The following is a 15,888-nucleotide window of genomic DNA, read 5'->3' as shown; positions in this document are numbered from 1 at the left end:
ATATATATATATATATATATATATATATATATATATATATATATATATATATATATATATATATATATATATATATATATATATATATATATATATATATATATATATATATATATATATATATATATATATATATATATATATATATATATATATATATATATATATATATATATATATATATTTTTAGATATAGATATATAAAGACTGATAAATGACTGATAAACTTCCATTCTGTTCTATTATAATATAAACTGAATACAGCTTTAGGCCAAACGTTTGTTTGAAAAGCTTCCAAATACTACTATCAAATCCTACTATATATTATACCCCTTAGGAATACAGTAAACAGCTTTCAGGTGTTTGGATAGGGATGTCATTTCTAATAACCATTGTCTTGTTCCATAAGAAGTCAAACATACTTATAATCCGCTAAGGATTATGAATTTCTATCACTCATATATTTTTTTATCTTACATGTCCTCATTATTATTTGTTATTCGGCTTAGCACAAGTCATGACGAAGGCATTAAGGGAAAAAACATTCATTTTGTACAAATAAATAAAATTCTTGGTAACTGATTTTCAACCACCCGGTTTAATGACTGTGACCTTAAATACTAAATGAACATATTTTTTGTGTATTTACCATAATATTTTTTGCTCTACACATCCTCCTTAAGTGTAGGTCTGCATTTGAAGTTCTTTGAACCCCGCTTGTACTAGTACATACAACTGGCGACAGGGTACCATCCCAACTTCTTGCAAAGAGTGGGAGTTCTCTGTATTTCAAGCCATCAAAACAGAACAATGTCCTTATGGATTATTAAAGTTAAAATATTGTATTATTTTAATAATCTCCCAGTTTTTTCAAGCATAGTGTGTGGCCAGTCTGCCTCATCATGTTTCAGGTGTTATTGGTTTGTCGAGCCAGGTTGCGCTTGCGGAAAAAGTCCTTCCCCAACTCGTAGTTTGTGATCATGATGGCGCATGCGGGTGCCACTTTGAACACTCGTGGGAGGAAACCTGACCAGGAAAACAAGTGGGTTAGGAGTGAAGATGGTGTTTTGAAATTCAAAGTGTTTGCCAGAAGCAAACCTGCAAACAGGCCTTTGACGCCGTGCTGTGCCAGAATCCTCTTCATTACACTGATGGTGGAGGATGTCTTGTATGATACTGACAACACAAAACAGCCCATTGAGGGAAATCAGGGAATGTTTCCTTTTGAAAAGAAATGCATTATATTGACAAACTTACATTTCATTGCTTCTCGCTCACCAAGTTCCACTTGCCGTCTTGTTTTGACGACATCAAAAGGCAGGGTTATGATGGATGCAATCTGAAAGGAAGTGGGAAAATATCACAAATATATTAGTGCATCACGATTTATAAGAATATTATAGTAAAGTTTGTTTTAGTTTTTTATTAGAAATTGGTATATTCTAAGATATTATGAATCCAGAAAGAATTTAGTTGATTTCTTCATTAAAATGTCAATTTCTTCCGATATTGACAAATTCGATCGCATGATCCCCTCGATTGAAATGCGTTGGACATCAATGGCTTTCACTAGATGTTTTCAGTATTAATTTCCCTCTACTAACTACCACAACACATATGCTGCAACTTGGGCTATGAATGAACTAAGTTATTTTTTTAGTAGATGCATACAATGAAGTGACTACTGTGCCTGGAAAGGTTAAAGTCAACTTTGTTGGATTCCAGTCAAATATTTGAAAACTTTGACAACATCCTGAAGTAATCATGGGAGCTAAAGTCACTTGCAAATTATTGTGCCCTCACCGTGCCAGATGTAGCGCCAGACAAGAAGGTCATGGGTAAGGTAGGCTCTCCGATGCCATAGTACTGGCACAGACACTTCTTGCCACGCTCGTAGTTGTACCAGTAAATGGCAGAGAAGGGCACATCTCGTAATAGCGTGGGACCTAAGCCTCGCCACATGGATAGCCAGCCGTCCACCTCCACGGCCGTCCGCACGCAGGTTCCCAGCTGCCTATACGACAGCTTCTGAGACTGCAGCTTCGTGCGTAGAAGTTCGATTGGGCTAATCACTGAGGCGGCACCCACTAGTGTTTGGAAGAGGGCAGATGAAGCAGAGTTTAAGCAACACACAGGTCAGATATTTTTCTTTACTGTTGATTTCACAAGGTATCTATGTGTCATGCGAGATCTCAACTATGTTGGCTTCTTGAGTTTTAATGTTGAACACATTGCCTTTTTGTTGTGGGAACTGTGACCCGTTAAACAGTGGTGGTAACACTGTCAAAAAAAGTACACAGGAGGTTAGTATTTACCACTCCAGCTTTTGTGTACGGTAGTTTTTTATCTGGTTGTATGTTTAAATGTGGGAGATTTTTTTTGTTATTTTTGCATTTCTTTTCCCCTTTTTTAAATTCTCGTACAGTATGAGAGGTCCTAAATGTTACAAAGTCTGCATGAATCATATTAGGGACGCTTACTACCATCCAAAGTTGTCCGTCTGTTTGTGCCCTGCAATTGGCTGTGATATGCTCCAGCACCCCCTGCAATCCTTGTGGGGATAAACAGTATGGAAAATGAATGAATGAACTACCATTCAAATTAATGTGTATTTTCATATGGGTGACTTAAAGTATTTTTACTTCTATACAATCAAAAGTACAAACCCAAATCCCCCCCAAATTTGGGACAGACACTGGGTTTTTGGTCACAATTTGCATAGTGTACCAATTTCATGTATAAAATATAATATGTATATTGCTACATAAGGTGGCCCGATACAAACTAAATTATTATTATCTTAAGAATGTTCCAATCATACCTCTAGCTATAGCCCCAGACAGCATAGGTGCAAACTGGTCGTATTTGCCCATCTTAACCTTCAGGAACACACGTAGCTGGTCATAGGAGGTGAAGTAAATGACTGTGGCTGGCACAGCCATAACACTGGATCACACACAAAATGGTACATACACATAAATCGGCTTAAAAGCCTGGGTGATGCTGAATGACGCTTAGAAATAGGATGTGTTTCAGACTCACAGGGTGGGCGGTAGACCACTCCATAAGGACCTGACTCCTTCGTTGCGTACGATCTTGACAAATGCATCCTGCCGCAGCACATAACATTACAATCCGATCATGACATTTACCGTATGTGCCGGACTATAAGTCGCACTTTTTCCTCATTGTTATCCAAAAATCCCTTGTAAATATTAGATTAACAAGTGACTATTTAGCTGGTAACTATTTTTACTTTAAAGTATGTTGTTCTTGCTTTCTGAGTAAATGCGAATTTGCCCTCTTTAAACTGCAATTTATACTCCAGTGCGACTTATATATACTTTTTTCCTCTTTATTGTGCATTATTTGGCTTGTGCGATGCATAGTCCGAAAAATACGGTACTCTGTTATGATGGGAGTTGTGTTTACCGCTGTGCCATTGAAGTGTCCTGGTGCTTTATACCACGCCTTGTTCCCATTAAGACAAACACACAAATGGTCCATGAGGCCGTTGCAGTAAACAAAGCATTTTCCTAAATATTGAAAGAATAACACACACCGGATGAGAAGTTAGAAAATGCAACAATTGTTTGACAATGTATACCGTAGTTTACCTTTAGGGAAAGGAGTTTTCTGTGCTTGAAGTCTGATCTTCACAACGTCTAAAGGTGTCACTGCGAAGAGACAAATATATAAATTAATTTAGGAGTTGATACCCGTTACTCAAAATAGTGTAGTCCAATATGCTATTGTAAGTACACTGTGCTGTATTGTTCTATAGCAATTTTAAAAATCATAAATCATTATTTATCTTTTTTTTAAAATAAAATTCTCATTCGAGAAGCCAGTGCTGTCTTTTTAATGATGCCCGTACTTCCCAAGGTTTGTTATTTTGGGGTGTTCAGGCCAGTGGATGGCGTAATTGTTCATCAACTTTGGGCCTGTGAAATCCTTTGAGAAATTTGCTGTGGGATGTTTAATGAATTACTTGTACTTGCATTCAATCCAATTCAAGAAATGTGACTTGACCCCAGTAAACCCAGTCATTTTATCACAGTTATTCAATGCAATAACATACTCAAAGAATTGGACGTCTATGAACGTCAATTCATTAAAACCTCCCACATTTGCCTCACCAAAGAGGGACGTGAGGAGTGCTCCGGAGCATGACGCCAGCATCTGTTGAATTGGAGTAATGGCATGATCTTTGTCCTGGGTTGAGGCACGTTGACCGCTCATGTTTCCCTGAACACATGAGATTACGTTTAAAATTGACGCCTTTTAACAAATCGTCGTATGGCGATAGTGATATGTGGCTAGTTACCGGGGTTAATAACAATGAGGTCTTACCTGTCAAAGCACATTTGACAAATGCTTATTCGCATTAAATTGTGTCCTTTCGTGGCGCACGTCTAAACGTGTCATCCAGCAAGCTTCAAAAAGAGATTTAGAGGAAAAACATGTTTACCCTGACTAGTTTGGCAGGTCCTGTATATTACACAACAAACATGTACACTATAGTATGGTGTATACTTTGCATAATGTTGTTACGGAGATGAAATGTTTGTTTCCTTTCGGCAGATTCACGAAACTGAAAATAAGTCGTTTGGCGTAGTTGACGATTACATAAACGGTGCTCATATAGAAACTGTAAGTGTTGCTAGTCAGGTGTCTTTGATTACAAAAATAAATAAATGTGTCCATTTAAAATAATATCGAAAGTTAATATCTGAACAGTTCTGGTTATTTACCTAGGTCTGTCGCTGTTGCCAGATCCCATTTTCCCGCATATTTACTACGACATTTAAGGCATTATATGGGAATATGAGGTTTGATCGTACAGTTGTTATTTTGCTTAATGGTCAAATAAAAAAAACTGACACGTTAGAAGCACTTTGGTAAAAATGAGTGTAAGTAGTTTAAAATTAGAAGGATAGTACCTTGACATGGCAACTTTATTTTTCGTTGTCATTTCATTCCTACGCGGGAAATGAAAAGTAGAGCCAAACATCGACGAAATACCTCCGAAAAATACGAATGCCAATGCCGCTGGTGACACTAGTATATAAATGTTTAAATAAATTAAACGGATCTCTTAATTGATGTCAAAATCACCGAAAGTGTCGTCGTAACGGTAAGTTCCGTACACATTTCTCCTTTCGATTGGTCGAATACGAGGAGTTAGGATTTGAACTGCATACCTGTCAACTGGTACGTTCTCGCCGTAATTGGTACAACTGAAAGCCCATTTTTATATTGGTACGCTGTACACATGAAAATGGTACGCTAAACGGTGATTTTGAGAAAAAAAAATAAATTAAGGCACTTTCTAGCCATTTTTCACCATCCGCCATTGTTTCTTCCCGGAAACGCATGTCTGCCAAGTGATATATGTACCGGCGCCTCTGATTGGCTAAAAAAAAAAGATCATGATAAACATTTCGTTTTGTAACACTTTCACCATGTGATTTCCGTTTCCTGTTCCCTTGTTTATGTTTACTTTCATTTGATCAAAAAAGTAAAGTGGTAAGATTTTCCATGTATTTATACATATATGTAAGGGCGAAAACAAAATTTGGTAAGATCACAAATGGTTCGAGGTTGACAGGTATGGAACTGACAACACTCTTTTTTTTGTTTGTTGTTTACAAACACAGCTGCCAAGTTGGCAAAACACCGGGCTAACAAATGCTGCTAAGAAATTGATCAGCGATCGAGAATAAAATGAGGACAAAAGCCACACAGACGCAAGTTGGAGTCGACTGCCAAAGTATTTTTTCCTGTTTATTACATTTAAGTTCCATGGAAAGCAATATCTCACCTCTTATTTCCAGGTAAAACTAGCAAAAGGAGTCAAAAGAAGTCGCCGAGGAAGTCTCGTATTGGACTACTAAAGCCTTTTGCAGGGAAAGTCTTCTATCTTGACCTGCCGTCCAACAGATCTGCAGAGTTGTTGGAGAGAGATATCAAAGAACTCGGAGGGGTGAGTCCTTAAACAAGACTTTACTGCCTTGTAGTATATTTATTACCCTATCTGCCCTAATGTGTTACTTTGAAGGGAAAACCTTAAGAAAAATCATCGCATGTGGTATTTCTGAGATACTGTATGAATCAAAAGCAAACTTTTGGGGTCAATATCATAAGGAATTAATTCATCCAGTAATGGTTGTTTTCTTACTGCAAAACAGAAAATAACCAACACATAGTAAATGTTACTTTTGGTGAAAAAGAGTATAGCAAGTCTTGTGTGCATTTAACCCATACCCTTATGCAGCCATCATTTTTTAAGGCTTATATGCAAGAATATATGGTAAACAGTGGGTATTTGAATATTTTACAGAGTGTTGAGAAGTTTTTCAGCAAAGACATCAAGTACCTCGTATCGAACAAGAGGGAAACCAAATACGCGCAATGGCTGAGAATTGACTCGCCGCAATCTATACAGAGCTCACCTTGCACTCGAAACCACCCTGAGCGTGGTAGCGACTGCATCAAGAGCAGGTCTCAGGGTCAGGCTGACATGGTAAGCTCTCTTGGGAGATAGTTTTTGCCAACTCATTCCATCACTCGCCTCAATTCACCATTTGTTTGCCTCTCGTTGTTTCTTTACAGTTCCTCACAAGCCGTGGGAAGTCTTTGGTAGGCAAGGCTGCGAAACAAAAGGTTTGTCGGCCTGTTTATATTTTGAATCATGCACTCCGTTTTGCTGATCAACTCTCTGTTTTAAGGACATTTTGCACGCTAACCAGATTGTGTCAAAGGCCCTGGAGTGGGGTTTGAAAATCTTCTACATTGATGGTTTGTTTTTATTTCAGATGACAGTTAAATTTGTACAGTACGGGCTAATGAGAATGTTGATTCGCAATGCTTTTTATTTGCAAAATAAAAGCAATGTTTATAGTCCCATTTTGATATGCAGTATATCTAATTTTTTGATAAATATGACTGATGCATAATGGAAAGGGAATGTTATATTCGTGCTGCATTTTCAGATGTATTGGCGTACACCGAGAAAAAGAAAAAGGCCATTGCGAGCCAGCATCCAATCCGTACTGCTGACAATACGAGTGTAAGTCCTTAAAATTGTAGTTCTGTGTATGTATAGTGTTTCGGATACTTAATATTTTTACATTTAATACTCTATAGGTCAAAGCAGCATGCACAGCAAAGCACACTTATGGAAAAAAAGCCCAAGGTAAATGTTTGGTCCAGTAGATTAGATTTTTTTTGTAATCATTTGGCGTGTAATTATGTACTGAAAGTTAGTTTTTCCACAGGAGGGCGGATTCGTAAGTCTTTCATCAAGGTGGAAGATACAAGCAGGTTGGAGAGTTAATTTTACTTCTTTCTGTTTAACTATCAGCAGTGGATGTTCCCATTTTGAAAGCATGTACATTTCTTCCTCAGACATTATTGTCCCATGTACGTCTCCATGACTAAAATGCCAGCGTTAAACCTGAAGACGCTTGCTCCTCGTTCTCCTTTCTCAATGGATGGTAAAGAACCTGCTGGGGACAAACAGTGGGGGTACAGGTATTTATTTATTCTACTTCATATCATTTCTGTGTATACATTAATGCAGTGTTTCCCAACCACTGTGCCGCGGGACACTGGTGTGCCGTGAGCAATGGTCAGGTGTGCCGTGGGAAATTGCAAGAAGTCATACAATGTGATATTGAGAGAGAAAAATTAATATGAATATAAGGAGATTAAAATGGAACTATTGCAAGGTTCAAATCAAAATATGACGAACGTTAAATTGTAGATTATACTATTATTTGATTCAAGTTGTGAAACAGTAATTTTGTTGCTTATTTTTCTCTAAGTCGAAACGGAAGTTGTCTGGTTTCTAGGGCATCAACTTTTGCCGACGTAAAGTCTGTGTGAGAACAATTTTTTTTTTGCGGAATATTAGGAGATTTAAGTAATATTTAGAGAAAAATCATAAAATGATGCGATCAATAACTTTACTTGGTTATTTGCATCACTCAAACCGGAAGTTGTTCAGGGTCCACAGGCCAAATTTTCGAGACATTAGGTCATTGTGAAAAATTAGATTTTGGAATAATTTTGGATGCGATTTCTGCTGATAAAACTTTGATGAGAATAACTATTATAAATATAGGCGACAAAGATTTTCAGATGGTGGTGTCCCTTGAGATTTTTTTCAATGCAAAAAGTGTGCCTCGGCTCAAAAAAGGTTGGGATATACACTGCATTAATGCACCTGCATTTGTTTACACTACTATAATTGAGAAAGTTATCCAATTGTATATTGGTTGTGTGTTAATATGACCGTATTGGCTCAGATTTTTAAATATCTAAATATCCTTATGGGTGAAAATGTTGCTTTTGTCAAAAAAGCCTGTATACTGTAGTTTATATGATCTATTTCCAGAAATGCCAAGGCTTCAGTTGGTGAAGGAAAAGCTGCCAGTAGGAAAAAAAACAAAGACAAGAAAGGCGGCGGCTACTGCGAATGTTGTTTGGCCGGGTATGAAAACCTGATGACGGTAGGTCATTTATTTATTTATTTATTTTAACTTGGCCAGTGTAAGAACAATATTCATATTCTGATACAATATTATTCTGATTTCTTTCACTTTCAGTCTGAGTCACTGTAGCACATGTTGTTTACAGAGTAAATGTGCAGAAACAGTAAACAGTGAAACAAGCCCTTGTTTTTATATAGTTGGTGTTTGAGCTTTGGTAGAATTTTAAAAATTGTGTTCTAGAGTTTGATTATTTACATAGACAGAAAGCTCTCTATTTAGATTAAGTTTTAATACATTTTATTAGTACTACCAGTTACCAAAACCATTGACATGATATTTATTTTTATATGTCAATTTGCACTTTGATCCAGCACCTCCAAAGTAAATGCCACCAGGCTTTCTCCCAAAGCGATGCTTACCAAGTTTTGAACCAACAAGTTTCAACACTACGCTGCAGCTTTACCCATTCTAAGACTTTTATTAAAAGGTATAATTTCTTAAACATATTTCTTTTCTATTGGTTATGATAACTGCTGAATGTGTTTCAATAAGTTGGCACTATTTTCCACTTCTCATTTCTTTGTTCCCACCAGGCGAAAGCGCAGTGTATTATCTGTGGAATCACACACTGGACCATTTGGGAGAAATGATTTCAGATCTACAGACGTCATTAAAGAGGAGCAGCACCCCTTACCTGTCAACTGATGCAAGGAAGCTCTTTGTGATGGCACATCTTGTTGGACTGTCTTGCACAGGTCAAATCCCAGATGTATTTCTCGTAAACGGCCATGCAGACTGGATTTGTTGACTTCTCTCCAAAAAGCTGTGCATGAAAGTGCACCTTCTAGTGGTGAAAACATGGCTCAACGGCCCAGTATAATTCCTCGAGCCCACTTTGAAGTATATGACAATCAAAGTGACACACACAATCATCAATAGCCACGCAGTGAGTCATACTTGGAAAGTCACAGCATTATCACAAACCAACAAGAAGAGACGCTCGCAGGGCCAGTGGACAATTTTGTGAGTTTCTTCATTGATCTCAGCCATAAAAACTATGTCAGATCTTCTAAATGCTAAAAACTGATAGCAATGACCATTTTTTAAAAACTATCATCAATATTAAATCCCTCATCCTCATGGTGAGATGTGTTTTCATGTTTACAACCCTCACCTCTGGAACACTCGGACCGAGGACTTAAAGACTGCTGAGAGAAATCACGTGTTTAATTTATTTATTTTTAATTTGAGCTTTTATGTATCTGATATAAGTCTGATGGTCTGAATGAGGATTGGATGATAGGTGTAACTGGATGATTTTAACCTGTAAAGCACTTTATTAAACATTGAAAAGTGTATTACAATATTTTTAGTTTGCATTTTATTCCCCTGTTATTTCTGCATGATTATTTTGTCATTAAAGTGCTAACTTTTCCACTAGCACTTCCCTCACCTTTTTCCTGACTGACTCCCACTTCCTGGGATCTCTCTCGAGGCGATCATGACAAATCCAAATTTAAATTTAATAATAGGTCATCCATTGAACATGTGCCTTATACTCAGGTGTGCCTTATATTGTGAAAAATATGCGTGAACACAATATGTCTATCAGTAAATAAAATTTAGTGATCATTTTATGTACGTTAAAAAAATATATAAAGCCTATAGCTCTGGTATTTGGCGCCTCTGCATAGAGCCGGAAGGTGCTTCTTGGGCTCTGATGCTGCAGAAAGGCCGCATGCAGATACGTACTACCCTACTCCTCACCACCCCCTTGCTCATGTATATACATGAAACGTTTCTGTAGCGATCCTTCGGGTATTGATGTGTTTTTTAGGAAGTGTCTGCCCCCTGTCCTACCTTACTTCCTTCCCGCCTCCTCCTCTCGAAACATCACCACCCCCTCCCCATCCATCCTCTCTCTCTTTCTCTCTTACCCACCCTCACCCCCTCCCCTCCACTGAAGAACCGCGGTGTCTCGGTGCGCTCAGACGCGCTCGGCGTTCAGTCTGGTCCGGATCCCCAATGGCCCCCCATCACAGAGTCTACAGGACGACTACCAGAGAGCCCGTTTCCATCGTCTCCTAGTGGATTTACCCCCCGCCCCACCCAAAAAAAAAAAAAACGAAGCGAGGAAGACGACGACGACAACACCGACGATCATGATGATGTTACTGATGATGATGATGACACGCGCACCGTGGTGGATTTCCCTTTTGTGCGTCTGTGGATTGATGGACGCCGGGCATCTGAACGACCCCCACCCATTTAATGGTAAACACATCCTAATAGAATGAGTATCCCGATTTAAAAGCATTCAGCCATTTCTATTTTTGGGCGATTAATTGCGATTTTTTTTAAACCTCTCACTGGGAATAATGCGAGGGAATGGCTTTGTTTTTCAAAGGGGATTCGCGTGTTTTGTTTTGGGTTTTTTTTTTTTGGTCATCTACGTGATTAAAATCGGGTGCTCTCCCCTCTCCGGTGCAGGAGACGGCTCGTCGAGCGTCAAGACGATCCGGAAAGGCGGTTGCTCGATGGGCGAGAAGGTGGACACGGTGCCCATCCGTCTGCTTTATAGCAGAGACAACTACAGCATGGTGGACCACCATGAGCTTAGCACCCAGGTATTGGGCAGACCCGAGTCCAAGCAGGTACGCTCAATTCATAGAGAAGTGGCTAAAACATATATCCATATATGTATTCCATCTCCATATAATACTGCGTTGGGGGCGAACACGTGAGAAAAATGTCAACAAAACATCTGTCTGCAGGAAAAACAGAAATATGAAACGAATGTAATGAACAGAAATGACAGTTCGACATCACCATCGTAGAAATAACTCCTAACAATGATTAGGACAATTTACTTAACTGTTCATGGTTTTCCGATCTGCACATGAAATATTAATCTAAAAGCATCAATCTGTTTTTATTTCTACATACCGTAAATACGAATGCCACAAGTAGCACTTTCACGTCTTTCCGCTAGGTGTCACTACTCTTGGATATATCGTAGGATATCATTAAAAAGTGCAGTTCAGTTCAGGATATTCTTCTATTTATTTATTTATTTATTTATTTTAAAGCTCTTCTAATGAATAACTGGCTGTCCTAAACAGAAGATGATGGAAACAACTGCTAATTGGATGTTTCACAAAACATTTCTCCAATGAAAGACATTTCTGGAAAGGAGCAATGAAATTAGGCCACAAAATCGTAAACAATGTTGACCCAACATCTTTAAAGCATTACTTTATCGAGTGTCTTGCCTTAATCACACGACCGCTTGCAAACATACTAAAAAACTTTTTTTGGGGGGCTAAATTGATTTCACGTGGAGGACTTTGAATGCACGTAGCGCTCATCTCGTAATTCATTTGTTAATTGTATCCGGTGGTTGGATCTGGCCTCCCACATAATTTTGGAGGGCTACAAATGCACAATTTGGGCATCAACTTAATTTTATTTGGTGAAATTCCAAAACTGCAGACTGTTGCCACCATTACAAAGTCTTTAAAAAAGTAACTATAATTGAATTTGTGGTAATATTTAATATGAGACGATAACACATGCATATTGGTTTGCATTAGGGTTGTTCTGATACTGACTTTTTGACTTCCAATCCAATCTGTTTTTCTCAAGATGTCTTTTGCACACACTGATTCAATGCCGATATATTTAGAGCAGTAGAATTAATGCATAATATAATATAACCAGTCAATAAAAACACATTGCCGTTTGTTTTGCAGTCAAGAGAAACTTTGCTTACGATATCACACATTGATCTCTTAATATCATTAGTTTCTAAAGGCAAATTGTCCCACTCAGTTTGCCCCATGTTTTGATTTACACCGGCCTAAAAGTGCTACCCGCGACTACTGGATCAGATCCCATCTTGTGACCAAATCCAATACTGTCCAATAACCAAAAAATAGTCATATCGGCCACTAATATCACATTCATGATATCCCTATGAGGAAAAACGTTAAAGTAGTGACAAAAGTGAATTCTCCATCCCTGTCATATAAAGTCTTTTTGCATTGAATATTATTTGCCTCTAGATTTTGCACCATAGTCAGCCTTGTGAGTACCGCTCCCTGTGGGTTTAGCATTATATCAGCTTGTCTCGCTTCTCCTTTGGACTTGATGTATAAAGGCTATTACCTGGATCCAGTTCAGCAACAAAAAACACAGAGATGTGTGTAAGAGTAGAGTTCATAATAAGCAATGTTCTGCAGTCCTGGCTGTAACTGTGAGCCATTCTTGCGAAGCAGCGTGTCTGATGGGTCCATTTTTAACAAAAAATAATCATTTAGCGTCACCCTACCATGTCGTGTCATCTATTGTGGGTGGGCCTTGTGTGGGTCTCAGAGTGTGTCGTGAGCTCCAGATGGTAGCGCTTGTTAAACCTTTGTCCCTTATAACACCCCAAACACGATAAAAGCACCCATGTGCTAAATTGAAATGTGCATATTCTCACTGACACATCACATCATGTGTTATGAGAACAATGAAAAGTACTTTCTAAATGAGTGATTCAAATTTAAATATTAAATGAGAAAAAGGAGGAGGATACTGCAAACCACTCAACAATAACTGGGTGAAATTGTTTGTATATTTCAACCAAGTGCCATTTATATAGAAATTGGCTATTATAAGTTGAAGCAGAGAAAGTCTCAAGAGAGATAGCAATCATCTGCAGCCTCATCCCAGAATATTTTGATCAGTTACTACTTTTTTTTTTTTTTTAGCACCACACATCTAAAAACAAACCTGTCCAGTAGTTTTCAAAGGATGTCACATACGCTGGATGTTATTCATAGGCTCTCAGGGCTATTTATAAATCTCAGACACAAATATCAACACCAACAGTAGAGCAGTTGCACAAAATGATGTACTTGGTGGAAAAACAAACCTTGCAAATGGAACTAACCTGGGTGTGTTGGTGTGTCTATTTGCTTATGGTCTGTGGAAAGTGGAAAGTATGGAATGAAAACTTGCAAATCAATAATGTAACTGCTAGTGGATTACAAAGCACACAATGAATGTCATCTCCCCCCACTATATATATACATATATATTATATACTATATATGTATATATACATATAATAATTGCATTTAACGGAGTAGAGACATGCTTGCAAACAATAGAGAGTGTGCTCCAAGGTCACTCTTGGTTAAGCACAAGGAACTGACCCTTCCTTCCCCCCCATGCTGAGATCCTGTAGAATCCATGTTGTGATGAAGCCAGCCAATGGAAGGGGGCGGGACCACTGGAATGATTGTTGGTGGGGTTTCAATGACCCTGAGGGATGTAGAATGAATGAATGAATGAATCAAGGCGCGTGCACCATCTGCGTCCAATTCAGAATAGGAATGAGAATCCAACTTCAAATTACATTCATACGACCTCGGTAATGCATATTGTATTTTATATTCTATACGTATAATATCAATGTTCTAATCCAGAAACTGTATAGTCTGTTTCAGTCCAACCATATTGAATCTTTTCATATTTGCAGCACAAACTCAATTGAATTGAATGCTTTTATTGTATTTTGTACAAGTATAATGAGGTTTAAAGCTTTACCATGAAATGCAAAAGTAACAACAACAAACAAACATTAAAATAAATAAATTAATTAATAAATTAAATAATAGTCTTTTTTTGTTGGGTTTTTGTGTGAATGTGTGGGTTCCACTTGTGTGTGGTGTCCATGTGATTATTTTATATGCTTTTGACCTATTGTGTCCCTCCTAGCCTCCCTTCCCTTGTGTGACCAGGTTTTTGTATTTTGTAATCAACCCCTGTCTGTTAATTTAAACAGATGGTATGTTGTGGAATTATTGCATTGTGTTTCCCTGTATTGGATTGAGTAAGTGATGTTTTCCTCAACATTTGTGGTTTGTCTCACCTGTCTAAGTTTGATTAGGTTCCCTTTGTCCCAGTTTTTTCTATTTGTATGATTATTTTGTCATTAGAATCCAAAGTTGTGCACCAACACTTCCCTCTCCTCTTTTTGTTCACTCTTGGTGCACAGCCAAGGCAAAATTGTGAAAACTAGTAAACATAAGTCAATATAATAAGTAGTCACAACATAAATAAGGAGGGAAGTGCACCAAAAACAACAATAACAACAACAACAAACAAATGAATGTGTGCCCACATTAAATTTCATTATTTTCAATACCAGAAACAAAGAATGTCGATGACTTGATATCTTAATCAACATTGATGTCTTCATAAGCAGCCATTTTGTCGCTGGCAATTGCCTGTGTCCATCCATCCGTGTTCATTTATCTGATGCATGCATTTTATTAGGTTCTCTGACTCATAAATATGCTAATAGATTTAACTGATGGCCTTTTTTCCCCCCACATATACACTTTCAGGTGAACCACGTGGCCCAGGCCAGCTTTCAAGTGGAGGCTTTTGGCAGGACGTTCACTTTGGATGTGGAGCTTAATCAGTGAGTTCTTTTAACTTTTTGGACATCAGTACTGCAGTAAATTCTTTCTAGTTTCCCCGTTGCCGTGTGCAACAAAAGTTGTCAAGTCACTCCGGTCGGTAATGCAGTTGTACTTAAGAGACAAAAAAAGGGTGGCTTTTTGCTTATTTGGCTTCTCCAGAATCATTTTCTGGTGCACTCAGAGTGGGTGTGCACAGTATGTGTTTGAAGAGTTTGTTTGTTATGAGAGTCTCCTTGATAGTAGCGCATGATTTACGGTAAAAGCTGAAGCATTGTGCTGTCAGACACTGATATTGATCACTACTGATGGTAAGTGAGTGACTCACTTTCCTCACTCCCTCTTCACTCTTGACTTCCGCCTCACATTCTTTCACATCCCCAAGATCGTACCCGAGCCCTGTACATTTTCAGCTCAGCTGGTCGTTTTGTCAACGTAGTTTAGAATCTCAGCGGGAGGAGTTTGATGACATGGTGCGCGTCCTTCTCAAGCATAATCCTCTGCCCTCCTCACTGTATGGTCTTGAAAGCAAGCACAAGAGTGAAATCCCATTTAAACTGACTGTAAAAGGGAATTAGCTACCAACCATCTACTACAGGCTCCACTTTAACCACTGTGGCTGTGGATACCAATAGTCTCAGCAACGGGCCAATATGGAACCACAAAGGATGTGAAGATGTATAAATGAATACAGTTTTAGCAGAAAATGGAATGGATTGATTAGATTAGAATTTTATTTCATCACGGAAATTTCTTGGGTTGCAGTAGCAAACCAGACACAAGACACAAGACATTGTCAGACTGAAGTTACCACACAGTCCCTCAGTAGGCGGGGAGTTTGAAATTTTGAATGCCTTTATTGTAATTATACAAGTACAATAACATTTAAAGCTTTGCCATAAAGTGAACACACCAAT

The 15,888-nt window shown here is 38.2% G+C and overlaps 3 protein-coding genes across 8 annotated transcripts in view; 2 read left to right on the top strand and 1 right to left on the bottom strand.

The window, feature by feature from the left end:
- Positions 1-529: 529 nt before the first annotated feature.
- On the bottom strand, positions 530-4,709 carry slc25a40 (solute carrier family 25 member 40). The gene is made up of 10 exons (XM_077721545.1): positions 4,354-4,709; positions 4,140-4,248; positions 3,618-3,677; positions 3,433-3,536; positions 3,043-3,110; positions 2,822-2,946; positions 1,804-2,087; positions 1,258-1,339; positions 1,099-1,176; positions 530-1,026 (listed from the first exon to the last, which is right to left on the bottom strand). Exons 2-10 carry the CDS (start codon positions 4,240-4,242, stop codon positions 908-910), a joined length of 1,023 nt encoding a protein of 340 aa, XP_077577671.1. The 5' UTR covers positions 4,243-4,248; positions 4,354-4,709; the 3' UTR covers positions 530-907.
- dbf4 (DBF4-CDC7 kinase regulatory subunit) lies at positions 4,123-9,864 on the top strand. Its single transcript, XM_077721544.1, has 13 exons — positions 4,123-5,137; positions 5,661-5,773; positions 5,838-5,986; positions 6,344-6,526; positions 6,616-6,666; positions 6,732-6,801; positions 6,996-7,072; positions 7,150-7,198; positions 7,281-7,326; positions 7,411-7,536; positions 8,402-8,516; positions 8,870-8,985; positions 9,092-9,864. Exons 2-13 carry the CDS (start codon positions 5,728-5,730, stop codon positions 9,201-9,203), a joined length of 1,140 nt encoding a protein of 379 aa, XP_077577670.1. The 5' UTR covers positions 4,123-5,137; positions 5,661-5,727; the 3' UTR covers positions 9,204-9,864.
- Positions 9,865-10,459: 595 nt separating this feature from the next.
- Positions 10,460-15,888, top strand: part of adam22 (ADAM metallopeptidase domain 22) — a 43,298-nt gene continuing 37,869 nt past the window's right edge. For all 6 annotated transcript variants that reach the window (XR_013326958.1, XM_077721557.1, XM_077721561.1 and 3 more), the window contains exons 1-3: positions 10,460-10,772; positions 10,989-11,152; positions 14,897-14,973. Coding sequence is in view for 5 of the 6 variants with exons in the window: in XM_077721557.1 (XP_077577683.1) it covers positions 10,661-10,772; positions 10,989-11,152; positions 14,897-14,973 (353 nt within the window). In the remaining variant the exon portion in view is untranslated. The remainder of the gene's footprint in view (positions 10,773-10,988; positions 11,153-14,896; positions 14,974-15,888) is intronic.

This window comes from Stigmatopora nigra, chromosome 7 (genome assembly GCF_051989575.1).
Source record: "Stigmatopora nigra isolate UIUO_SnigA chromosome 7, RoL_Snig_1.1, whole genome shotgun sequence".
NCBI classification, from domain to species: domain Eukaryota; kingdom Metazoa; phylum Chordata; class Actinopteri; order Syngnathiformes; family Syngnathidae; genus Stigmatopora; species Stigmatopora nigra.
Note: the sequence above shows the minus strand (reverse complement) of the source record. Positions and strands in the feature narration are given on the sequence as shown.